Raw genomic sequence first — 27,251 nt, 5'->3', positions numbered from 1 at the left:
TTGAAATACTTGAAAAGGCCAGCAATGGAAAAATAGGTTTGTCATGAGGAATTAATGTTCAATTTACTTGATCATTAAAAAAGCTGTGTCTATAGGTAATTCTAGCCAGATACAGAATGCATCGTGATCCATGCAACTAATATACTACAGTAGAATAGGCACTGTGTACTATTTCAGTTTTATCTTATACACAGCTTTTGACAGGTATGACTGACAGATGTGAGAAATTAAACAGCAACACTTTTTGATTATAAACTTTTCTAATATACAAATTTTCTCATCTGATTCATAAGGGTTATAAAACACAACATAGTGGAAAATGAAAAACACAAATTACACACAGCATATGAAGTTGATCTGGCAGTTTTTGAAGTTTACGTTTTTCCTTTTAAAAGAAGTATCAGATTACTAAGTATGTCACTGGTCATGTAACATACAAAATCATAGGCCAGGACAGCAACAGTGACCTTTTCTTGAAACACACAGTTAGCGGGGAAATTTGTTCATCAGTTAAAAAGAATAGATAAGAATGAAAATCACAAATTCTGCCTGGTATAGATTATAGTCCAAAAAGATGAAGTCCCTTCAGATGAATGTGAAATAAATAAGCAATCCTTGAGGAAGTATGATCCTTGAGTCGAACCTACTCAACTGAAAATTAATTTCAATTATACACTAGTATGTCACCATGGTGAAACATCCAAGAACAGTATTTTGAAGAGCTTTTTGGGAAGCAATGTCTTACTGCTTTAATATGTACAGGTTATTTACAACAAATTCCCTTTTGGCCTCACAAGTTAAGCCATTTTAGCTGGCTGTTAAGATGCAATTCTTTTTTCCACGCATGATGCAATACTGTAGTTAGAGCTATAATTTAAAATAATCTTATGCATGAATTACAAATATTAATAAAGTAACTCTGCATATATAAATATTTCTAGCAGAATTTAAAGCATTCAGAATGTACATAAAAGTTTTTTTTTAAATTTGGTAGGGCCAGATGTGCTGCTTCTCAGATCATCGTTGCTTCAATAATGCTTTGTACATAGCAAAACCCAAAACTGCAAAGACAGTAGCACCAAAACTTGCTCGGAGCCAAAATGTAGAGCTCTTGAGGTCCGCTTGTGTGACATGCCTGAAATTTAACACACATACAAAACCGGGTTAATTCCATGACAGGAATATCAGACAACTTGTGCTAAACTACTCTGCTTTTGGAAATTCATCACTACACTTGTCACAGGCAAGCAGCTTACAATTCAGCCTTACGAGTACTTATACAGTCATTTTACTTTTCTTAAAAGCTTAAGATTTGATCTGCAGCCCTGATCACATCAGTAGATCTCACTAAAGTCAGAGAGCTCACACAGCTGTAGAGAAATGCAGGAGCAGATCATTAGTCATGGATGTGGGGAGGGCAGCGTGTCTTCTTTAAAAGTACCAGCAAACATTCAGAAAAGGGAAACAAAAATAGCTAGCAAATAATTAATAACCCATAGTGAGAACAACTCTGTCCAGCAAAATACTTTTTTTTTTTTCCAATGTTGAGTTTGCATATTTCTGCTTTTCCATGAAAAACTTTCCAGTCCTGTTGAATATCTACTTATACTTCTTCCCCAAAAAGTTTACTGACAAGTAGCAAGTAATATTTTTCCAAAAGCTAGAATCAATAGAAGGAGCATTTGTAAATCCCTTTCTTCCCCATACAGTCACAAGAACAGCAATAGAAACAGTCATCCAATACCAAGCTGAAAGCTAAGAGAAAGTGCTAGTGAAACAAGCAGTGACAATGGCATCAACAGAAAAAGACAAGATGTAACAACAGTATGAAGTGACTGTATGATGTAAAAAGCCACATCTTGCATGACAGTAGAGACAGCCAATGACCCAACTCTCCCAAATACTGCAAGAAGTCTGTGAGCATGCTCAGTTAAACACGGCTAGCCATCCTCAAAAGTAGTCTCAAGTATGACAGCTTACCGTGAAGCAGGAGCTACTGTTTAGAACAGGTTATCATAAATGCCATAATTCAAAGCACAAGAAGTTCCTAAGCAATAGTAAAGGGTTTGTTTCTTTGCTTTTAAGATAGAACTTAGAACACAACTTCACTAGCCTACGTATTTTAGCCTGTATTAATCATTATGGGTTACTCAGTGAGAGCTGCAGGAGTATTAAGTACAAGGAGCATACAGAGATCCTAAGCATACACGGTGCACAAGACAGTTCATATAGTGTGAACTGCAGAGCTGTAGCATACAAGCTGTTTAATAACGCAGGAATTGTTACTTGCTATCAAAATACACAAAACCGGTTTAGGATATTCTTTAGTAGACATTTGCAGGAGCAATATAAGCCATCTAGATAATCAGTGTACTGTCATACCACATGCTGAAGAACAGGCTCTTTGGTGCACAAACAGCAAAATACAGCTGGTCTCTAAGAAATCCTAATCTTATTTAAGAATATCTTGCTGGGTTATGGAACAGATCAAATTCATGAATTCCTGCAAGCATTAGTTCTTCTACAGCTAGTTTTGACAAACTCTCTGCAAACTAGATGTCAAGTGGTTCGCTGAGGGGAAGAAAGGGAAAAGGCAATGGCAAGGTCACCTGAGTTTGGCTGCTGTTACCTGTCTTCAAGTAAACGTGGACCAAGAGATGACTCCATGAAGATGGAATCTTCTACAAAGTTGACGGCGTGCACCTGCTGCATAATACTGCTCTCCTCGTCTGCTAACAGCATGGCCCCCAACTCATCTATGTAGGATCTTAACCTTTTTACACACATGCACAGTTTGCAGTTCATAGCATGGCTCAACAACAGCAAGTCTCTCAAATATGCTCAAATGACAAAGCCCAGAGAATTCGTAATTTTTAGCCATCTAGCCCCTGATTCTTGTGCAGTTGTTAAAAACTTAGTGCTTGGGGAAAAACAGAAATAAATGGAGTTTGTACTTTTGACAAGGTAAGTAAAATTATGATTTAATGTAGCTAAATGCCATTGCTTTCAGGACAAAGAAAATGGCTTAAGAAACTAAATCTCCTCCTACTCCATCCCCAAAGCTTCATGTGTCGACAGGATACTGTAGTACTGCACCATGCATGAGCTAGAGTACCTGTGCTAAACACGCTGGAGTGACTCCAACACCCAAACTGATGATCTCATTACTAGTGATAATTCAATTCAAGACTGTATTTTATCACTACTAAGAGCTTTAGCATTTGTGGGGTTTTTTTTTAGTAAAAGACTATAAACCACTTGTCTTCAGATCTGTAAATTATAAAACTTATCAGTGTATGTAAAATAAATCTATTAAAATCATGCTACATACAAGTGATTACGTGACAAGCTCTGTTGGGCGAATATTTGTATAACTAACAAACTCTCAAGTTTAATTTGATTAATTCAAATGCCCAACTATTTGTATAATTTAAAAAGCATCCCTTTAAAAGTGCAAATCACTTTAAATTGCAAACTAATGTTTTTGCATTGCCTCATAAAGCACTCTCTCACATCTAGCTTTTCTGATTCCTATCTATAATTTGCCTTGTTTTGACTTTCGCACATGTCCATGTTTAATGGTATGCAAGAAACTTGCTGAGCATGCTTCACCCTTCTAAAAACAATTAATATATTCTCAGTCATGATAAAATCCTGTTTTCATGTCTAAAGGGAGAGTAAATTGACTCTGATCCCTTTTCTAAGCCTAACAGTAACTGACTCTTTCATTTAAACAAAAGAACTAAATCAAGGCAGAGATTTGTCTTATTACCTCAAGGAAATCTACTGACTTCAGTAAGAAATTATTAGGGCCCTCTGAACATCTCAGCCCAAAAATCCAAAGTCAAAAAATACTTCCTGAAATGCAGAACACTATGGACAACTAATTGCTTTACACCTTTAAAAAAATTTCCAATTTTTCTTCCGTAAATGTTTCTTATGCTGTCATAAATTCCATTTTTGCAACTTTGATCCCTAATATTGTTCAGCTGCCATTAAAGGAAAAAAAAAATGTCTGAAATAATAAAAAGGGATCAATGTTTGTTTCCAGCAGAGGTTCTTTGACAAGAAAGTGGCTATAATGCAGAAAAACTTTTCTCAACACACACTGAAAAATTCCACCTCTTCAATAAATAATGTTCAAATTTAATTTCAGTGTGGTTGTGTTTATGAAACTAATTTTCACAGTGGTAGAAATTATTGCTGCCTTGTAGTAAGAAAGTAACTCTGAATTAGAAAATTTTTTCTCTCCAAGGGTTAAATTTATATATGGATGTGCACATACACACACACACAGAGTAGTAGTTAGGACTCCATAAATGAATCTGTATTTAAACTCTTGCTTATTTGTAATAATAACTAGCTTTCAAACTTCCTGAATAGATTGGTGTGTGTATTTAATCATAGAATTAGTTCCACATATATGAGAAAGTCTAGAAGTTTTGCCTTTGGCATAAAATTCAGATTTCAATGCACTTTTTCAGAAAAAAAAAAAAGACAGGTTTTTATTCAATCTACCCTTAATAGTGAGTCAAGTAACTTGTCACTTGTAGAGTAAGATTTTTGAAATCTGTACAGTCTTTCTTTTAGGAGGCTTTAACAACTCACAAGAAGTTTGCAACATGCACTTACCAAGAGGTTAACTGAGCATGCCTGTCATGGTTACACACAGGAAATTGCTGAGTTATGGGCCAATACTGATGCTTTCCCCTACGTCAGCAACAGAAGAATCCCAGGTCTGGGAAAGTTCAACCTTAACTATAAAAGCTCAAAAACATTCCTGTAATAACTACAAAAGCATTTTTAAAGCACAGTGGCGAAGCCAACAGGCTAGTCACATGGCTACTCACACCAAAATTATAAGCAAGTTAATGCAGCCAGCAAGCAGCAGCAGCAGCCTGCTCTGACAGACAGTAGGTTCCAACAATAAAACATAAGCAACTGAATTCCAAAAACATCGCGTAACATGTGCAAGCTGCTGCAGCTTCCCTTCAGGCACATATTTTCCTAGGATGCAAACCAACTCCAGCAGTTAGAATTTTCCCACGTGCATTAGTCATCTAAAATGTGAAAAGCTCCAAGTGCATATTATCTACAAAACCTAAAAAGAGTGTAAAGTGCCAGTTCAATATATTCTATTTGGAAAGAAATCAGGGGACACAGCTTTGCAAACTTCTACTCAGTATGGGGCATTAAACAGCTTACAGAAGGAGGAAAACAGGCAAGTAAAATACCATTATACTGTCCTAATTTGGGGGACATCTAAGTATAGGAATAGATTTCTGCAATTAGATTTAATGGTGATATACTACAGTTTTGAAAAATAATCTGCATACGCTGTACATAGCGAAAAATAAATCCTGGGTTGTACTCTTAAAACTTTCCCATTACAAGAACATGAAACTATTGTCTGAACTTTAATTTCACAGAAGGAAGGTTTTCATAGAAAAAAAAAATTTACAAATAATCCCTGAAACAACCATGTTTTATATGCAAGTAGAACTTCACTTCTATTCCACAATATTTAAAAACTTTAGAAGAAAGAAAAAACATGCTCTGAGAAGGCTCCCTCCCCGAAAAACACAATTCTCATGCATTAGAATTATTGTATTTTGAAATGAACTTAGCTGACAGAAAAATGCCACTACTATACAAGCAAAAGGCAACAAGTGAATGATTTTAAACCAAGAAAGCAGAAAAACCACACTTAAAATTGATGCTCTGGATTTTAAAAAAAAAGCCCAAAATCCAAGCTCATCATTAAAGAAAGGGTTAGAATGACATAAGCAGAAACCTTGCTTTTAAAAAGAGGTAAAACAATGTAGTAAAAAGAGATTAAGTGCCAGCCAGACAAGTACAAATGAACACCTGAAGGAAAGAACAAATTAAAAATATAAAAATACTACAGGATAGTAACAGGTGTCATACATGCATGTACAGTGCTTTGAATGCAGTGCCTTCTTCCTCAAAGAACCAATAAAGTGTGATCCTGGGTAGTTCAAACCAACAATCCCATTCCTGCATAATAAACATCTCCAAACTGAACTTCCATGTGTGTTGAACTTGCCTTTCTGATAGCCTACAAACCCTGAGAAGAGTCTGTGAAGTTTGTCCACAGAAGAGAAACTGAAGGCGGGCATGAATAGGTTTTTCAGTTGCATAGAGGCAATGTTCTTCCTGTAATTACTAAGGTAGGAATATTCAAATGTGGTATTACATTTTCCCTTGGTAGCGGTGTTTAAACATTACTTAGCAATAAATAATACAGGAAGGGTCCAATCTAAAAAATTCCTGTTTATCTACTTCCACTGTCTAAAGCTTCAGAATAGAAAGGGATCAGGAGAATAAGTACTCTTGAGAAACCTCCTTTACCCATCAGTTACCTAACTTTCGCCCAACTACCTGACCTAATGACCACTTGTAAAGGCAAAGTAAGAAAAGTTGCATATGCTAACTACATCAGAAAATCCTCCTTGATTCAAATGCTTTCTCTAATCTAATCACAAATCATTAAAAACACACTGAAGGAGCTAACATTTTTCATCAAGAAAACCATCTTTACCCTCCAAAGTCTACAACTGGGAGCTGTTCCATCTTGCTTACAGATATCTCAGCTCTACTATATATGCAGTTATACAGAAGTCCGTGTACTGAATGGTGAGCAACCTGCGGCAATGTGTTCCGTACGGAAACGCTCTTGAAGAGCTAACTAGGAAGAGAGTTGGTGAAGTCAAGTGAGCATGCTGGAAACCTGCAACAAAACCCTAGTGACTAACTGAATGACTACAGGCAAACTCCAGCAAATCATTTTTCCTTTCTGTAGGGTCAGTGGAAAAGTCTATAAGGAACTCTCCTTACCTTGAGTTACACACTTTTTTAGGCAGTAGTAGATTCCTATGTTTATTCCACAATATCTAGTGATAAGGAGTGGAATAATAGCATCCTGAGACTTCTCATAAAAAGATTTCAATACCTCGAGTTCTTAACAGTATTTTAGAGGAACGAAGTGCAATGCCTAATGCAGGACTCAAAAAAACCACAGGCCCATACAAGAAAGAAGCCAGCCACAACAGCTAATGTAGCAACCCATCACCATTCCAAAAAATGAGGATGTGTTACTGAGGTGATTTTAGGCTCAATAATGAGGAGTTGGGATTTTCTAGTAGTGACTGCTGAATGAAGTTTTAGAGCGACAATATGCAAAGAGACTGCTGTTTCAAGGGATTTTTGTCTAAGGGATGACTGCCGTAGAAGAGATGCAGCATGAACAGTCTCACTCATATTCACAGTTTTTTCCTAAACTAATGACTTTTTCACCCTTCCCTAAACTCTCACTCTGTGGTTAACACTTTTATCTTGGATTAAAGTGGTATTTCACAAAGATGCTCAATACTCTAGGTGGGTATGTCAGTAGGCCTCCCATGTGCGTGTGACTTACATTTAAAGGAGACAGCCACTCTTATTTGGAGCAGCTACATCTGAAAACAGTAAAAAGCAGTAACATACATGGACCAGCAGCATGTCAGGATATTCTAACCATGGCCTTCAAATAAACACATTTATCTTAGTTGCCTCCAAGAATCACATTTATCATATACGCCTCCAAGAAGGCTATAAAGGACAGAACCACTGCACTACAAAAATTGTTCGGTTTGAACTCCCATTTGCTGGGGTGCGATGACAAGTGCTGAGGTGTTAGTAAATCACGTGTGTCAAAAACTGCCTGCAGTACACACAAGACAAGGTATAGCAGTGTTTTCAATGCTGAAAACCAGTTCTCTCATCCATTGTTTTTTTTCCAAAGTATCTGCAAATGCAAATGTTTAACCATTTACCACTTCTTACATGTTGCATTCTGTTCAGAGAGGACTTGGATGGCAATAGCTCTAGCATTTTTTTTAACACAAAATACCCACTCTTTGTGTAAACCAAGCATAACACACATACACACACAGAGAAATTCTATGAATTCCCAAATATCAAACTAGCAATTATAAACACGTAATATATTATACAATGCTGCTATAAGTCAAGCTGTGCCTTTATGAAAATATCCGTGCAACTGGTATCTAAGAGGCGCTACCTCTAATCAATACTAAACAAACCTATAATGTCTCAAGTGAGACCCATTACACAGATTTATAGACACTGCTTAATGTCCATTACCAGTTCCCTAAAAACACAGTCCCAATTCCTCCACAGTATTTTTGCAATCACTAAGTACCTGAATCAACTATCAAATTGGTAATATTTCAAAGAAATCACTGGACTAAGCTCAAAAGACCTATAGTACCTTCAAGTTAAACAAAGTTTGACAATTCTATGACAATTATTAAAGTAAGTATCTGCCTATTTAGTGGATATGGAGTGAAAAATCTGCAGTATATAAGGCTACCAATTGCTTTTTCAAAAAAACTTTTATTTTAAAAGCACACCTGGTACCTAGTAAATAAAGTTAAGGACCTGTTAAGAACTGCAGTGAAGAGTTTGTTCTTTACAGATTGCAGCAAGTCTGAGTTGAGGAAGTTCTGACAGATGCAAAATGTACACCTGTTGCAGGCGCACATACAGCGTAACCGGGCATGGCTGCGAAAACACACAGAAGGACAGGAGTTGAAATCTTGCTCATAAAATCAGGTGCACATTAGGACTGTGCCACAACCAAGAGAGGTTTAGGAATAAAAGGTACATTTGAATGAGTAAGGAGAGGAGGAAAAAAAAAATACACTGGGTAAGCAAGGGTACAACTACAGCTGTGCAGAATTTTAAGGTCAGAGGTTCTATGTCTGGGTCATTTTGGCATTACCACCACACAGAGATCTTAATAGCAAAGCACAAGCATGAATGAAAATATTTGCTGAATTGATTTAAGTTTGTAAGGAAAACATCTAAAGGCTTCTGAGTATGTCTGCACAGCAATAGATAACACCCCTTTTTCAAAGGAAAGTAAGCCACATGTTCTACCACTTTGAATGCACACTTTACAAGGTGACAGTTACCTCTACCCTTCCCACCCTAACAAACACACATGCTGAGAACTAAGGGAGAAGCAAGAATATTGATATGACAAGACATTTGGTCAGTGCTACACTTTAGTGGTTTCCCAGTATTCCAGTGCTACAAAATAAATACAAGAGAACAAAAACAAAACAAAAGCTTTACAAATCTAAGCCAATAAATTCAGTCTCAAATATTTAAAAAAAAATCCTATCATTTTGGGTGAAAGTGACATTAGTTCTATTTAATTTAAAGCAAATGTCAGCTGTCATACTAGACTCCATCTGCTGTAATATTTATGTAGTTCAACACCATATTAAAAGCTCCACCCACCAAAAAAAAGAGATGCAAAGTGAGCTTAGCAACAGTGAGATGTGTAGTGAAGAGTGTGAGCTTAAGTATCTTCTGTCTGAAGCCCAAAAGGTGTTTGTACAGCAATTCTATTAAAAAAATATAAGATCTATTAGATTAATGAACTAGAGCACATAGTAATAAACACCCTGATAACAAAAAAAAGCTTCAAGCAGTGCATTGCGGGAACTGTTTTTCACTGAAGAGTGTCATTACTTGTGATCAACTGTCAAGTTGAGCTATTAACAAGGATTACAATATAACTTATTCACAAATATCTCAAAAATGCTATGAACATTGACATATTGAGTTATGCATCCACAGTAAGGACAGAGCAGAACCCTACATATTCAGTGGAATTTGCAACAGGAGCTGGATGAAGTAGTGTATTTCTTAAAAAATACCTTAGCAACAATAGCTGGCACTGATTTATATGTTGGATACCTACCAACTTTCTCAATTTGAAACAATTTGAAGATTCTACTCAAGTCACTTATGTCTCTCTGTTGCTAAATCTCAGTGAGGCAGTTCCATCCTCATGGCTAACAATGACATGCAGTGGTATTGTGCGTGACCCATGCAATATGAAAAATGTATGGTCCAAGTACTTACGGATACATCGCCATAGTTGTCAGTTTAACAAAGATATCTTTACTCGGCACATCAACTGTGTTACACGTAAAGGCTTGAGGTGGAGGCATTTTGTGTTTTTTGCAGAATTCAGCAGGAGAAATACTATATTCCTGTCTAACTTCATGCAAATCAGACTTTGCAGCTACCACTAAGCATGGTATTCTGCTATCCATGAAGTGTTGCTGCAAATGTAAAGAAAAAAAGTGAAAGAAACAGTATATGATACATTCAATCTGGAACAGCCTGAGTTGAACTGTTTGCAGCAGCATTAAGATATATTCATTGCCCTGAAGTCAGGCATTTCTAGAAGCAGGATATTTTATATAGACAAGTAGAGGTTAGTTTTGCATGAGTAACAAAACTGCATTTTTAATGCATCAGCCATAGATAACCAGCACTCATAAATAAAATGTCTCTTAAACACTAAAACTTGTGTATAGGACAGGTAACTGATGCTGAAAAGACCTTGTCAGTGAAAAGATATATAAATGTAAAGGTTTGTATACACAAACTATACAAACCTTAAAAATCCTGGCACAGTACTCAAAGGACTTAGGGTTACTGACATCATACACCAGGCAGATAGCATCGCATATGGTCTCAGCGTCAGTTAAAAATTCAGAGTCACTGACATCATGTAGCTAGAAAAAAAGATGGTCAGAGAGGGAGAAAAGCTTTGTCGTTATGCAGTTAAAGGAATTTTATGACTTTCTTTTTCTCATAGTTTTTATGGCTCATTTTTATGTATCCTTAGAACTAATGGACTGACAATAGGCAGAATTGATGAAAAAGAAATAGCAGGAATTTACCATACAGCCAACATATGTGAGCTGTTAACATCACATCTGCAGGCAATCACAACCTCAGCATAAAAAGTTACATTTACTTTAAGAGAAAGTCTTAGATTCCCATAGAAACTGGCATTCATCCTATAGAGGAGAACCACAGAGCAGAGGACTAGAGCTTGGAAAAACAAAGAAATGTATCATAGAATCATAAAGGAAAACTACAGTGGAACAAGCTTTAAAGGAAGTATTTCATCCACTGAAGATTAACTTCAGCCATCCTAATCACCCTACATGACAGATTCTTCTTTACTGAATAGGTAGATTCCTTGCTGCTAATTTATCATGTGGTATGATTTGATGCCCTGCAGCACAAACATAATGGACTGAGTTCTGTACAATTTAGGTCAAGGTTTCAAAAATAACAGGTCCTGAACAGGTTCATTTTAAAGTATCAGCAACACGTAAAACCAGAAGTTATTTGAGCCAGAAAAGGAGTCGGGGGGAACCCACATTTATGAAGAAAAGACAATTAAAACAGAAATTTGTTTGCAGAAGGCTCTGAATAATTCACTGAATTTTAAGATTAACCAGTCAGATGCAACCAATAGTGAGGTAACCTTACCAGCAAGTATTTTTCCTGTCCATATACGTAGACTGTATTAATGGCATAGTAAGATTTGTGTTCTGCACGTATTTGCCTCTGTCTCTGAAAATGCAGAATTTCATGTTAGACCACAGCAACTTGCCCCATTAAATTAGACTTGAACAGCTGTTTTACTCCATTTATTAATGAATGAAAATCACAGTAATCGGTGGTTTATTTTGCAAGTAAATGCACAGCTATAATCCATGATGTACAAGTAATTCTTGCATGCAATAGCCATTTGACTATTTGCAAAAATAAACACACAAAAAACCCAACCGCAAACCAAAACCCAAACACAAATAAAAAACAAACATAAAACCAAACCAAAAAACCCTCCCTAATTACTCTATATTCCCTCACAGAACTCGCCAAACTCAGTAATAATTGGTAAAGCTCTAAGATCAATTGGTTTTGCTATTTAACCTTAAGTCAAAAAGCATATACAGGTGAATATAAGCAAAGGTTTCTTACTATTAGATTTCTTCCAAGAAGAGCCTGAAGAACTCCACTTTTCCCACAGCCTTTCATTCCAACAACGTTGCATCGGAAAACATTTCTCTGAGTCTGTTTTTTCTGGAGGTCTATCTTTTTATCTCTTGTTACTTTTGAAAAAAACCACACAAATATTTTTCACAAGAAGTACATGCACGTATGTATGTAAAAACATGAAATAATTGTCCACTTACATTAAAATGCACACAAAACAACCAAAAATATTAAATCAAAGGTTTGACTTGAGCAGAAAATAAAAAAGAATATAAGTGAAAAAAGACAGACCATTTGCTTAAAACAATTTCCTCTTGAGCAGATTTCTGAATTTAAATTCCTAAGTTGTCCCAGTTTTTTTTTTTTAATTACCTGTAATTGCTGATGCTTGAGATTCTTGTTCTGCAAGTATCGAGTAGCCTAAATAACCCAGGTACTCCAGGCAACGCTGTACATCTAAGTATGTGGTTAGTCTAGCAGAGGGGACAAAAAGAAGTTTCTAAATTGTTAGCATCTGTGACACCAATTCTTTACACTACTGAAACAGCTTCTACCTCCTATCTCCAGACTGACATGACAGAACTAATCCTGGCACTATGTAGTACTGAAGGACAAAGCACTCTGAAGGTAAATGGTGGCAACTTTACCAGTCTTAATAGTCACCAGAACACCATGAAGGTAGTACTTGCTGAGGCCTATCAACCTACACCATTTTTTTGCCTCAGCAAATAATGTTTTCCTCATTTTCTGTATTTCCAGCAGGAAAAACAACTCATCATTGAACATCGTTATTCGTACCATCTCTAAAGAGTAGAACAGAAATAAGTATTTTGATAAATTTCAGGGAGATTTCCGCAGTCTGAAGAGACACTTCTTCATAGTTAGCACTAAATACTGGCCAAATCCTGAACAGGTTATAACAGTTGTCTAAAGATTAGGCCACTGGATGGCTATAAAAACATGACTGCTTGGGTAAACTTTCAACTATTAAACTTCCACTCTTTCTACTAGATTTTTAACAAGCATCTACAAACGCATTATCATACCCAAAGTTCTCAACTAGTAAAATGTAATGTATCACACTTACGTCCACTGAGAGAGAAACCCTTGGTATGTAATCCACCCCCTTTCATTTGTACAAACAGTGTTGTTAACATCAGGTCCCCATGGCATATAAGGGAAGACTTTGAACAAATCTTTCAATTCATCAGGAGACAAAGCACAATCTCTATCCTGAAAACAAGCATACAATATCAGACATAGATCACTTAATCCAAGTCTATTCTAAACTGGTATTTTCTTGCTGTATGCTTGCAAGATTCAAGAAACTGGTTATAAGAATCTGAGCTTTCTTTTTAAGCATTGTTCTTTTCTTGGTTTTAAGTAAGACTAAATATATGAGCTAGTTAAAAAAGATTTGGTAGTACAACTATAACTGCCAACTCTCCTTGCAGACAGAAATATAAACAGCAGGCTAGTTTTGCCTGCAAAGCTTAAGCCAGAGCCAGTTTCTGAATGCAATGACATAATGACAAAACCACACTTTTGCTAGCAAAATTGCTAGCAAACTGAGGCTCTTAAGGGGACACACGCTCTCAAATTAAAAGCTTACCAAATCATGTTTATCAAAAATACTTTGAAGAAACAAGTAGGCATGATGATTTAATTCTGTTGTGCAGTCCTGAGGAATTTTTAGCCTGTTTATTGAAAATAAAAACAAATGCAAGAAGTGTTAAGTGTGTTTATGAAATACAGAGTATTAAAACTCAAAATACAGACTTTTTGAATTACAGCATTTGTTATTTGATCTTTGCATTTAGCTTTATTAGTTTATTTTTAAAGAGATGAAAGCACATATAATTTTAGAATTCCCAATAAAAACTAAGTGAGTGTCTTTACATTACATGACACATAGCTATACAGTAATCAGGTTTTTGTTTGGATTGGCTGTTTGGGTTTTGTGGTTTGATTTTTTTTTTTTTTTTTTAAAAAACAGAAAATTATGTAGTTACATTTTTGAAAAGAAGCTGAATTTGGGGATTTTCAAAGGATCTCAAGTGCTCTGAAAATACTGACAAGCCTTTTCTAATTTGTTGCCACATACAATAAGCAACTGCTCAGAGTTATGTTCCATTTTTTTATTAAGAGTATCTTTTGCCATCTTTGTTATAAAGAGAGATAGCAGTACATGATTTGACACAAAAGACAGGAATTCTTCCTTCGTAATTTTCAGTCACATGAAAATTTTGGCTGGTAGGTCATAAAGCAAGGGAGATGCCTGATGTAAAAATAAAACACACTACAATAACCTTTTCCTCTTGCCAAAGCAGGAGGCAGCATAAATTAAATGCATGTAAGTTAAAGAAAGCTAATATAAGTGATACATACGGAGGAAACAAGTACTCTGGTGTAAGCTCTAAGTCATCATCATATCCAAAGCGACGTAAGACAGTCCAAGTTGTTTCATGCCTTCCTCGCTGAATGAAAAGTGTGTGTAGAAAAAGAAAACCTAAAAATCAAATTATGAAATCTTAAGGCCCTGAAGTGCTTTGTCTGCCAGAAGTGTTTTTAACAGAATCGGTATCAGACTGAAAGCAAAAAAGCTTGAAATACACATTCAGATGTTAAACTCCCTGGGTGACATTACAGCATTATCTACACAGACTGAAGGTTCAGAAATCATGTTATTTGTACAAGTGTCCTTCAAGGAACTGTCTCCTTAGAACAACCCACTTGGTTTTCTGTTGTTGTTTGCTTCTTTCAGTACCAGCATTTTAGAAGAACTTAGCTGGACGAAAATAAAGACAACAATATTTTCAACAATTTAAAATAGTAAGCCTTAGCAAGAAGACTGGAGAGTAGTCTCATGAAAGACTGCCTTTAGTTTTCCTGTACCAAAATAACTGGGTAGGATTTTTGTTTAGCACTTCCCAGGGCTTAATGAACACTGAGATTTCACTGTTTAGTAAGGCTATGCCTTAAGATTCCCACTCTTTACAGTTTCTCACGAGTCCTATTACATATGTAAGCTCTGCAAGCAAAGCAGTTACACTGATGCTCAGAAAGAAAACGTTTTTTCTCCTTTCACTTTTGCCATATGCTCTCAGCAAATCTGTACAACATAGCTGTTAAAATGTTGACAGGCACTACACCTTGCTGTCTCTAGGCTCACTTGTCAAGATACAGAGTTATCTAGGAGACAATCTCTTTTGAATCAGTATACTTATTTGGATTCCAAGCTCTGTAACAAGAAGAAAGACCTCATTTTATTCACACCAGCATTCCTCAGTTTAATCATCCTTTGATATCACACTACACCCAGCTCTTGTAGTCTATAAAAGAATCGAGAGATCATATTCCAAAAGACTAGCTTTTTTATGTAAGAATGATTATCAGCTGTACAAAAGACACATCTTTTAAGAGGTAAATAAGGCTTACCTTTTAGTGTTAATCCATTATCTGCAACTCCATCACTCAGGTTTTTCCTGACTACATTCTTTACATCTTCCAAAGCTTGAGGTGCCAATGGTGTATTAAAACAAATTCTCTAACAAAGACCCAAAAAGAGCATGTTAGGACCACTGGCTACTAAGCTGGACAAACATCATGTCCTGTATGACTACAGCCTTAAACGTTCTGATAAGCTAGTAAAGGACAATCCAATTTCTTAGAGGAAATAAAGGTGTACAAACTTTGTTTTATTTTATTTTTACACACAAGCATTGGGGCTTGTTAATTTAATTTTTTTTATTTTGCGCTTGAACTAAAACTTGAACAATGGTTAGAAATAAAATTAATACCATTTCCATTTCTACAGATCCACTCTTTTATGCTGCACTTGAGACTTTAAAAATTAGACCCGATTCCCTTATAATTCACCTTACTACAATTCCTTCAAAAACAATCACTTGGGTTTTTAGAATTATATAGTTCAACTATTAAACATGGTGAAAAGATAAGCAAAAGACTTACCTGAAAGAAGTTGAGCTCTGCATCATTGAGAGTACCATCGTTATCCTGATCAGAAATTCTAAAAATGCGAGTGAGTGCTTTAATACAGGCAGGTTTCATCTAAGGAATAAAAGAAAGTTCAGTATCTTTCTAGGCTTGAATATAAAAAGATTACACTAATGACATCAGGCAGCTCAACCACATTAAAAAAAATACTAGCCTTCATTTTTCATTTTTAGAATGGAGACATTCATACACACACACAAAAATAAAGAGGAAACAAAATCCTGATCTAGCAAATTTATATCCATAAATTTAAAGCAATTACTCCACATTAAATGTCTTTCTGTTCAATTATTAGAAGAGCCTTCACAAGCTGAAGGTGGCACTACTTAGTTATTAAAAAAAAAAAAAGTTCTCTAAATTCAGTCTTATTGCACAGAAAACTTAAAAAAAAACCCAACCGAATTATTTCCCCCCCCCCCAAACATTTTTTTTTTTTTGGGGGGGTGGGGGGGAGGCGGGGGGGAAGGCCTTGCAATCCCTGTGCCTTGCAAAAATAAATGGCTCTAGAACTACAGTCAGCTCTTTCTAAACAAGCACACTATCTCTATTCACTATTTCAACTGTGGCTTCAGAAGGCTTCAAACATCAAATACGGAAAATCTTCACAGGGCTCATTCATCTACCAGGCAAAGCATCGATCATATGGACTATCTCTATGACAAAAGAATTGCTGGGATACCTTCCGAGTGAAGGAAAACAGACAGTGGTAATTCTCTCCCAACAACTACAGTGATGATGGACTCTTCTCTTCACAGAGGTCACAGAGATTGCATAGAGATTGGTTTTGGAAAACCAAAAAGATTTCAGCACAACAATTTTATCACAACATTACTAACTCATAAAGATGATTCTGATGGAAGAAATCAAAACAGGGTTATTCTCTGGTTCTCTACTTAACAAAGCATTTATGATTGAAGCAAATTTCCTACGGTGCAATACTACATGGGGGTTAAATTTAGAGATTTTATTTGTATTTGCCCATGAAATTAATGTTTTTTTTTTTTAAAGACACACTCCTTCGTAACACTCTGAGCTAAGCACCTGCGAAATGTAAAAACCAGCCACATCACTTGGTTTTTAGCCCTTTTGCCAAAGTCTCACAATACGCTCAGAAAAGTTCTTTCCCTTAAATCAAGCCAAGTCCGGAGTAGTTTCCCCAAAATAAATGGAGTTACTGTGAAATGTATAGCTAAAGGAGAACTGAATTGAACACATGATTTTGTTCACCTTACACTGGGTTTGAAGCCATTACTAAAGCTTCTCATTTCACTTAGCAATTCACATGGGCAACAAAAAACTGTCTTCATTGCTTTGAAGAGGAAAGACAGATTGGATTAATACAACACAAAACAGTCACCATGGCTCTGGAATATAATGCTTGACATTTGGAGGTGGGGTGGTGGTAACAGAACACACTAAGAAATGCAAAATCCACTGAAAAGGAAAGAACAGGAAAGTGATTAACTTCCCCCCTCTATATTATTTGTTCTTAGAATCTATGTATAAATACCTCTTTCTCCTCTGGGCAATAAAGAGGACCTGTAGGATGTAGAACAGCTTTCTGTGCGTAATAAAATAGCTCAGATATATTCTTCAAGTTTTTGGCTGAACACTGAAAGAGAAATCCTTATATTGATTAGCTAGTTTCTTGACTATTTGGTCGTTTCTTCTGAAATGTAAGGAAGCATCAAACTTTTAAAGATCTAGCTCCCTCTTGTGGGTACAGTGCTGTTTTGGAAAAAAGACATCTAGCCCCTATAACTGTTCAGTAATTGATAAAGGTCTCACCACAATTTGCTGTCATACCAGTAATAGAGAACTCAAAAAGTTGTATCTACCTGGGGGGCAGGGGGAGGCATATCCACACATATTAATTAAATTTTTAATGCTTTGCAGACACCTGTCTGGCTTAATATGAAATTTAAAACACATGCCAAAAGCAAGGATGTGAGGAGGCTCTAAATCTTAGAACTTCACAGTAACATTTGATTATACAATAGTGTCATCTTCTCTAAAGAAAAGTAACATAAACTCACCATGATAATGACTCAGATTTGAATATTTTATTTTGAACAAAAAGAAAAAACCCACCCACCTTTTCTATTAAAAAGTTACCATACATGCTTGGCAAGAATGTATATTTTGTTACCCATTCTAACTTCAGAAAGTCTTGCATACCTCTACGCATGTTTCTATCTCTGTATATTGATTCATAATGGGAAGGATAGTTTCCATACTGCTATATTCCACTAGATCAGACTTGTTTCCAACTAATATAAGAGGCAGCCTGAAAACAAAAAAAAAAAGGTTAAGAGTTTTAAAGACAGAGGGATAAAAAGACCTATCTTAATTTAGCATCCTACCTCCCACCAGAAGCCATTATATTATTTTCATGATGTAATTAAATATGACTGGCAGCCAATAGGCAAAACTAAATGATAGCAGTTTTAAGTAAATTGTTTTGATATACACTTAGACAGAAATGTACTACTTCTCGATACTACAAAAAAACCCACACAGTTAAACACAAAAGTAACTAATTGTAGTATTATACAAAACCAGCATCAGTAGAAAACCTACACAGACCACCTAGCCAAAACTACTTATACCATAACAAATATAAACACACCTGGTAAAAGCTGCCCATGAAATTCAAAATAAATAGCATTGCTGGCATATGTAACAGACCTACATACTTTAAATCTCTTGTTGCTTGGCCTTCTTATATAAACTTTAAGCTTAGAATTTGATTTTCTTAAACAATTAACATCCTCAACACTGTCCATTGACACCCATCGATGTGCAGCCTAATTGACACTTCTCATCTTTACTTATGCACCTGCTATCTTTGTCTGTCCTTTCATTGATGAGAGGAATCCATCGACTTGTTACCTAAAGTGGGGTTAAAAACAAACATGAAAAATACATTTTCAAATTTAATATGACTGAACTGTGCACAAGTTCAACTATAACTGACATTGCTTCTTTCCCAAGAAGGCACATGTTTGCCCACAAAGGAGGAAACAAATAAAAACTGGAGCTGATTAATGAGCAACTTTCTCAGATGACTGAAATAACTGAAAACTCAGATGTTGAAATGGAGCAGAAGCAATAATACATCTGTATGTTCTCTTAACAACTGGATTTCAAACACCATCTTATGCATTTTAAATGTCTAATACAGTTTTCAGCTTGCCAACAATTAACACAAGTGCACAAGTTACGTCTCAAGCAATAACTGGATAAAATGTGTTACCATACCTTATCAATAGAATTCTTGTTGTTAACAGCATATACTATACAAATCACATTTGCCTAAAATGATAAGAAAGAAAAGGCATGGAATTCCACTGTTTAGAGTCTCTAGAAAAACAGACACAGTTAAGAACCGTATGTAACAACATCAGAGTAAGAACAGTTCCACCATTAGTCAGAAACTGTGTCCCTGACTTAAGCTACTTGTAGCCTGACAACAGCTCAAACCAAATACTTTTGATGTTGAGAAGTGCCAAAAAGCATGTCTTGCAGTGTGACATCCACAGCTTATGCCTGCAGGGACCTATGCTACCAAGAAATTTAAACTGAAGAATCATACTTTGCAGCCTCCACTCAAGTACCAACCTAAATGTCAGAAATGGAACACACCGTGACAGACTGTACAGAAAATGTGCAAAGGTGCTCAGAAAGAACAGAAAATAGGAAACAGAAGGGATTCTAAAATTACCAAGAATCCCCTGCTATTCATAATGCAATAATACAACATGACAGAAAGAACCAAAATTGATCCTTCCAGGGTAGGACTATTTCTTTACAAAAACTGTCAGTCCCTTGGCCTACTGATTAAACGATATTTAGGTTCTGTCCTTTCCCTTGGAAGCACAAAGCTTAAGCTCAATTCACCAACACAGTGGCAGTACCTACTTTTCTTAAATAGAGGAAGGTTTACTATAGCACAGGGCACAACACAAAACAAAATGAAATGCCAAGCAATAAAAAGCAAGAGAGGTTGTTTTGGTTTTTTTTTCAATTCAAACTGAAGCCCATCTAATGCAGAGAACTTGAAAGGAAAGATTTCTCCAGAAGCAGAAACTATTTTCTAGTAAACACTAAAATACACTTACCTGTGATATTTCATGGTAAAGCTGCTCATCACTTTGCTCTGCTTCTGCATTCAATAGAATAAGCCATTCATTAATACTAAGCGTTTTTGCAAACAAAACTGAAAAACTTAAGTAACTGAACTAGGGTATTTCATAATGATCATAAGACAGCCTTGTGAAAGCTCTTGTTATTTAAATATCATTTTATTAAAATGCATTACAGAGTGCTTCTACTGTAATAATGAAATTGATCCATTAACTTGCAAGACAGAAACAGTCGGTTGCACACAAAGTTTTTTAGCAGCTATTTTAAAGAGGAATAATTACATTTGCAGACAGGTTCTCTCTGGAATGAGTCATAGTTTGCATCCCCCTACATTTTATCAACAGCCCCTTCCTGGGATAGTAAGTAGCAACATTGTTCTATAATGCAAATTTTTACAACAGAGTATGACATATGTTAGTTTTATTGCAGTGTTGATTTTTTTTAACCAACCGTTAACCAAATCTATGAAATACTACATCCAATAGAAAGAAAAACTCACTCCACATAAATTTAAGCTCAAGTCCAATGAAAAAAATACGCATTACTCCTTTGTTCCAAATAGGTAAACACACCAAAGGTATTTCCTCAGCAGTGGTGGGAGAGAGAAGACAGGAAGGTATCTGCTAACACAGCCTAATTCTTGGCTTCTATTATAAATGGCGGAAGGATTCTTCTAGCTGTGCAACAGTTGCATATATTTATGATAGCATATGAACCTTGATACTGAGCCTATTTATCTATTCAGTAAGGTCAAGGAGATTAGAATATATCAAAAACCAAAAATACAAAATATGAAACTGACAGGAAAGGATAAAGTGTCCAAATTTCGACATTCAGAAAGACATAGAATATAAGGTATGTAAAGTCTCCTGCATCTTAGTAAATTCTTCACTGAAAGAAAGAAAAATAATTTTGAATTCCATGAAGTACCCACCTTTGTCTGAACCTGTAAATATGTCTGTCACACAAAGAAGACTAACTTCACTGGACTGTTGCTACAACTGTCTTTCATGGAAGCACCAACAGCCGTTAATGTTAGGCTTTGAATTAGCAGGACCAGCTGTCATCATCTGATTTAGTTTTATCCCGTGAGTTTCTACTTAATCTCGTCTTTTCCTACATGTAGCTTAGGTCCCATACCAGTACGACTGTTAAAGAGGCCACTGAGTTAGATAAACAATTCCATACCAAATCAGTCAAACAGTAATGGTATTGTGTAGTCCTTACCTGAATAATCCACTATGTGGGTTGGCACTCTTTCAGGGGTGACATCAGCTGGAATGGTGATTTCTTCAGCTCGTGGTGGAACCTTGGGTTGTAAAGAAACAGCAAGAAAAAGCCTTTAAAAATAATCCCGAAAATCCAGATGGTCACAAAAAGGCGTATACTATAATACACCTGCCAATTAGTCAACTTTAAATAGAACAACTTATTAGTAGTTCAAGTACTTTGGGGTTGGTTGGTTTTTTTTGCAATGTACTAAAAGTCACTGCTACTTTCTCCTTCTTTATGAGTCTACTTACTGAGTAAGGAACCTCCTGCATGCTTTGCAAGAAAGCAATGTTGTTAAGGGATGTAAGTGAATGCTTCTATAAAACTCAAATCCACTATACCCAACCACCTATAAAGAACTACTATAATTGTGAAAACCATAAACAAAAACCGAGCTGCAATTTACTTTAAACAAAAATGTCATATAAATAACAGTTCTAAAGTTTGGGGGGGGTTATCAAATTCAACCAATTACTTCAAAGGGCTACAGGTTCTTTAGCAGGAGAGTAACATCAGAGTTAGCATGCCATTATTGACAAATTAAATACTGTCTAATCTATGTTTAAACACTAATTTTTGCACAAGATATCCTGATCCTACTCCCACTGCAATCAGTACAAGAACTACCCCTGTGAATAGTGCATGAGTTGTTACCAAAAAAAAAAAAAATTAAATATTCAAGATACGGCAAACAAGCATGACAAACAAAATACAAATCTCAATTTTTACATAACCATAACCTAACAAGTTCCTTGCTTCTGACAGAGTGCTAAACATTAAGCTCAGAAAAGCCTGCAAAGCAAAACATGATACTAATAAAAAGTATGTTCTTTGAAATACTGTAAATTAGCTATGATTGCTGACCATTTTTTCCAGAGAACACTAATCCATGTTCAGGAAGAATCAACTTAAACCTAATTTTATTAAAAACTTCCTGCACAGATATTTATTGCCTTTTACCTGCTGAGTCTGAACTTTCATGATACTTTTGTTTTCTTTTAATAAAAAAAGGAAAAAAGAAAAGCCAACCACCAGAAGAATGGCTCTTTGTAAAGCTTCAGGCTCTACTTACATCTTCATCAGGAATGATACTGATAATACCCAGTATATTAAACACTATTTCAAAGTCTGAAATGTCTGTTACACACACCCATATAGCTCCGATCTGCATGACTGACCTGCAGGAATTGTGCATGTCTCTTTCAGCAGTTCATATAGGATGCAGTATTTTTTTAAAGGTTATTTCTGTAATTTCAGGCAGATTTTGTGTTCTATATAAATGATGCTTTTTCTCTCAACATGAGTTTAGAGAAATATTCTAGACAGCAGGAAGAAGCTGAGAAGTGAACAGAGGCCTACAATTCATTAAATACATCACCAACCAACCTGTCAAAGGAATGGGTCCCTGAGCAGTTTAAGAACAAACAGAAACTGGAGCTCCTTTCTGCAAGGTTGGGAACTAAATTCAATTGTGTTAACAATCTAATCTTAACTCGTGAACTGTGGTAACCTACTGATTTGCATTAAACAGCGCAGTGTAGATTCAAAGAGCAGCACATGATGCCTATTTTAAGACTTGTGATCAGAAGAAATAAACATTCATGTTTACACGTAAAAAGCTTAACTATTTGCAGCAGCTGCAGTTCTTTTTATGGTATGAAGAAAACTATGTCCTGGTTTTTTAAAGGAATAAAATGTAGAAGTAGCTTTACTTTTATTCTGGAAGAAAGCAGTAAGTTTGGGCATTTTTTACTTCAAAAGAGTCAGGAAAACATTCTTTAAAAATAGAAATAAAGGAATGTCTCAGTTACAAAAAATGGCGAAGTTATACAATGTGACTTTCTAATTCCTCATTCTCATTCATTTTTCCATCTACTTGCTCTTTCAATACAACACTCAAAAAAAATTTGAGGGTCTTGCCTCTTTCAGTACCTTCCCATTTATGGGTCTCTAATGTTGAAATACATGGTCAGTTGTGACCACTTTCAATGGCTTAAAAAACCCCTAACATTCCTCAGATATAAAAAAAAATAGTTTAATTAACAATGTGAAAAACAAGAAAGGAAGTTAGATAAAATTTAAATTCCTAATCTTCATGCAGAGGTAGATTTAAACTAACCTACATCGCTCTTCCAGAAGTCAACATTGCAGTTTTAGACTTTATTTTTTCTCTAAATAGGAAACATTATTTTAAAGCAGAGCCTATTAACTTACTCTTTGAAAAAAAATTTATACAACAGGATACAAATAAAACACAGAAAACAAATAAGGATGCTCTACCTCTTCTGGAAATTCTTCACTGACAAGAGACATAATTAGTGATGTCTTCCCAACTCTGGCTGCAAAAGCATTAAAAACAGAGATTAGATAATTTGGGTTTGTTACACTCAATAGTTGCATTGCATCTTAAAATGGGAAGTATTCTAAAAACATTTTCCAACTGACCATGTTACAGGCTTTTTATCTGTTGTTTAAACACACTAAATATGGATGACAGCAATTCTCTCATAATTCTTTTATTGTAAAACCTTAGGATCCATTTCACACTTCTGCATTTCATCCAGAAGGGAATCAAATCCTGCTCTGTCCCTGACAAAAAGTGGAAAAAAAACCCCAAACCCAAAAAACAAACCACCAACCCTTCTAAAGTCATGGTTTTCTTAATCCAAGAAGAACAAGAACAAGAAGATCATCTCTGCTTCAATATTCAACTGTATTCAATCAAGTAAATGACTCAGTTTACCTGCAAAGTTCAGAGTTCTGATATCACAGTTGGATTGCTTGGTTTTAAGAATCTTTAATGTGACCATTTAAAATTAAGAGTTGGTAACTTTTCTCAGGGTTCCCCCCTCTCTAGAAACCTTCATCTGTCAACTTCCTGGTCCTTTCAAAGCCTTGAAAGATTATTACTGCTTTATTTGTTTTTGAGACATTTCTTAAAAACCAAAATGTTCAGATCCAAATATTATCTGGGATTGTGTATTTCTGACAGCCCTCAATTTGAGCAAAAAGCTATTTCAGCCTGGACGCACAGCATCTTTGCTAGCATGCACATTTTACCAAGCAAGACATTGCTCGCAATCAGTCAGAACCTGTATCACTGTTCCTACTGAAAACAATATAAAATGTCACCAGTTCACAGAAGTTGTTTTGCTGATATCACTGCATTTACACTTGTCTATTTAATTGTACGTAATTCTGAATATGGGAGGAAGAAGAAGAGATGAAATGGTAAGACTGATTGGTTTTGTGGACAAAATGGTATTACTGAACTGATGACCTAGTCAAAGTACATTCAACTTATCCACATCTATTTTTGGTGCAGTAACAAAGGGCCTTCTCACATCCAGAAATAAAAGCTTCTCTTCATCGTGGTAAGTTAAAGAGAAGTTATTCCAAAATTATGAAAAGCAAAGAAAAAGGTACGCTCGGGAAGACGACTTTTGTTTTCCTCAGGGAGAACAGTTGTAAATTTTTCACCAGTGGTATTAGCTGGAGAGCAGTAAGATGCAGGTTTCTTAACAGCAATATGGTTGTGTTTTCATCAGATACTCATGAGCTAAAGCCGTAATTTACATTGCCAGGTGTCCTCCTGCATAAACTAAATCTTAAGTTTCATCCAGACAGAATCAAAAGAACTTTAAAAGCTCTCCTATTTCCATAGATAAGTACTTTCCTGATAGGCAAGTAAAGTTATTAGATAATTACTGAAAATGGTACAGCATATTTTGCATCTGACCAAGTCAGCTTTAATTTGAAATGGTAACAAAACATGTTGGCTTCGAGATATAGAAACTCATTTCATTAATGTTATATGACTGAAAACAGAAGATTATGGACTGCCAGTTAGTAAATGCTTAGTATTTATAAGCTTCTGATACACTTCCCAGTGTTCTAGAGTTGTTTTTTATGAAAATCCATAGGTTCAAGTGTAGAGATTTGGTTTATTTTGCTTGAATCTAGGTCAACCATTTGCCTTCCCAATTCTGTTTATAGTCTTCGAAACAACAGCCTAAACAATATCGGCTGACTAGGATGAAGAAAACAGCACAGCACTTTGTGATAATTAACTCATCTTTTCCCTCCTATTTAAGTCTTTTAGGTCATGCTGCATAAAATATCACGGTGAACATATTCTGAAAATTATCGGCTATTAAAAACTGATGTGTGCACCCTGGATACCAGGACTAAACCAACCTTAAACCTAAAATGTAGACCATTGGGGATGAAAAAGGCTGTGGTTTGGAACAGGCTTACAACAAAAGGTCTTCACATGGTATTTCAGAGTCTGAACCTGATGGTCTGCTGTTACCATCTAACAACTATTACATGGTTTAGACTAACATGGTTTCAGACTAATATACATAAAACACATGTATACAAAACAGTACTGACAGTATAGCTGACAAGTTTTACCAATTTGTAGAACAAATTTCTCCCTTCTGTTCATTACAATTCCAACAAAAATGTAATATAAAGATGCTCACAGTCTCTGATGTGTGCAACGTACTATATGTTGCTATGTTTAAGAGACCCATATCTTTGAAATTTTCAGCTGGACACATTGTGAACTTAGTTGCCAAATCAAAGCACCTGTTACACCTGTAATGAAACCACTGTACAGAGCCAGTTCAGAACACACCATTGCCAAAGCAAGTAAGGTAAATTAGGCATATGTTCTAAAGAGGAATTCAACTGTGTATTCAAGCACACAAATACATTTCTAAATAAACTCGTCTTGTAAAACTAGCCAAACAGAAGCTTAATGAGTTAACTCTTTCTGCATAGCACCATCTCCCTAAAGATTCCTCTCTAAAGAAGTCTTAGAGGATCCCTCCAGGCAGTGTAGACAAGAGCCAACCCACACTATAAAATAACTGCATAAACTGTACTCTTAAGTATATATGAGGCATTCAGTTCTCAGGAAAGCTTTGTTAGTAGTACTACATTCTTAGTATAATTAGGTAATTTTGCTAATAGCACTTGGTAATTACTCTGTATCCTTTCCCTGTGAGGAACTTAAGCACACTTTACAAACTAACAAAACAGAAGCTCCTTGCTGCTATTTACATCAGTAAGAAGCTGTATCTTTCAAAGCCTAGCCACTTATTTGGGTACCCAAGTGTGAACTTAAGCACATAATTTTAGAAACATACGAAAAACCACGGACCCACTGTAACTTTGGCATGCATGTAAGTACGTGCTGAGCATTCAAGGTCATGCAGTAAGCTCATGGCAGAAGCAGGGATCTGGCTCCCTGGCCCTGTCCTAGCTACAAGTCCACAACACGCGACCGATAACCGCCTGGAGCACATCTGGCCGCTGATTTCCAAACTCAGTCAGTAAGACAGATTTAAACTTGGTTTCCACACACACAGAAGGAAGGAAAAGAAAAAAAAAAAAAAGCTTAAACAGGACGTGGCCAAATACAGGGCAAGAATCTCAGCCCAGTTTCCTCTCCAGGGACGGCCGAGAAGCACACCAACTCCGCAAAGCGGCTTCCACGCTGCGAGCTCGGCACCCAGCGAAGGGACGCGCGAAGCCGGGAGCTGCCGGCCGAGCGCAGCCCGGGCCCGCCGCCGCGTCCCCCCCGCCGCTCTCATCAAGCACGGAGCGGTGCCGGAGCGCCCGGCCCCGACCTCTGCCAGCCACGCAGGGCCGGGGCTCTCCTCCTCTCCCGGCCGCCCTGGGCCGGGCTCACCGCCCCAAGGCGAGGGAGCCCGGGCAGGGACGAGGGACCCCCCCCCCGGCCCCGGGGCGATCTGACAGCCGGCGGCATGGCGACAGCAGCGCTCCCTCAGCCCAGCGGCCCCCGCCCTGCCCCGCGGCCGCGGCCCCCGCCCTGCCCCGGGGCGGGCCCGGGCCCTCCCGCACTCACGTTCTCCCACCAGCAGGATCCTCACGTCCTTCTTCAT

The 27,251-nt window shown here is 36.6% G+C and overlaps 1 protein-coding gene across 7 annotated transcripts; it reads right to left on the bottom strand.

Annotated features, from left to right (window-relative positions):
* On the bottom strand, positions 1 to 27,251 carry RHOT1 (ras homolog family member T1). 7 transcript variants are annotated; one of them, XM_075719481.1, is made up of 21 exons: positions 27,215 to 27,251; positions 23,617 to 23,675; positions 21,292 to 21,373; positions 20,040 to 20,083; positions 19,180 to 19,233; positions 18,758 to 18,810; positions 18,097 to 18,205; positions 17,429 to 17,530; positions 15,874 to 15,972; positions 15,340 to 15,448; positions 14,290 to 14,410; positions 13,514 to 13,598; positions 12,989 to 13,134; positions 12,274 to 12,374; positions 11,887 to 12,017; positions 11,392 to 11,475; positions 10,503 to 10,622; positions 9,961 to 10,163; positions 8,443 to 8,586; positions 2,630 to 2,773; positions 1 to 1,135 (listed from the first exon to the last, which is right to left on the bottom strand). In XM_075719481.1, the coding sequence occupies exons 1-21, from the start codon at positions 27,249 to 27,251 to the stop codon at positions 1,018 to 1,020; spliced, it is 2,145 nt and encodes a 714-aa protein (XP_075575596.1). In that variant the 3' UTR covers positions 1 to 1,017. The 7 variants fall into 7 exon arrangements, with proteins under 7 accessions (XP_075575596.1, XP_075575597.1, XP_075575598.1 ...); XM_075719482.1 differs by having other exon boundaries at positions 8,464 to 8,586; XM_075719483.1 differs by lacking the exon at positions 2,630 to 2,773 and having other exon boundaries at positions 8,464 to 8,586.

Source organism: Pelecanus crispus, chromosome 12 (assembly GCF_030463565.1).
Source record: "Pelecanus crispus isolate bPelCri1 chromosome 12, bPelCri1.pri, whole genome shotgun sequence".
NCBI lineage: Eukaryota > Metazoa > Chordata > Aves > Pelecaniformes > Pelecanidae > Pelecanus > Pelecanus crispus.
This window is presented reverse-complemented; position numbering and strand designations above follow the sequence as displayed.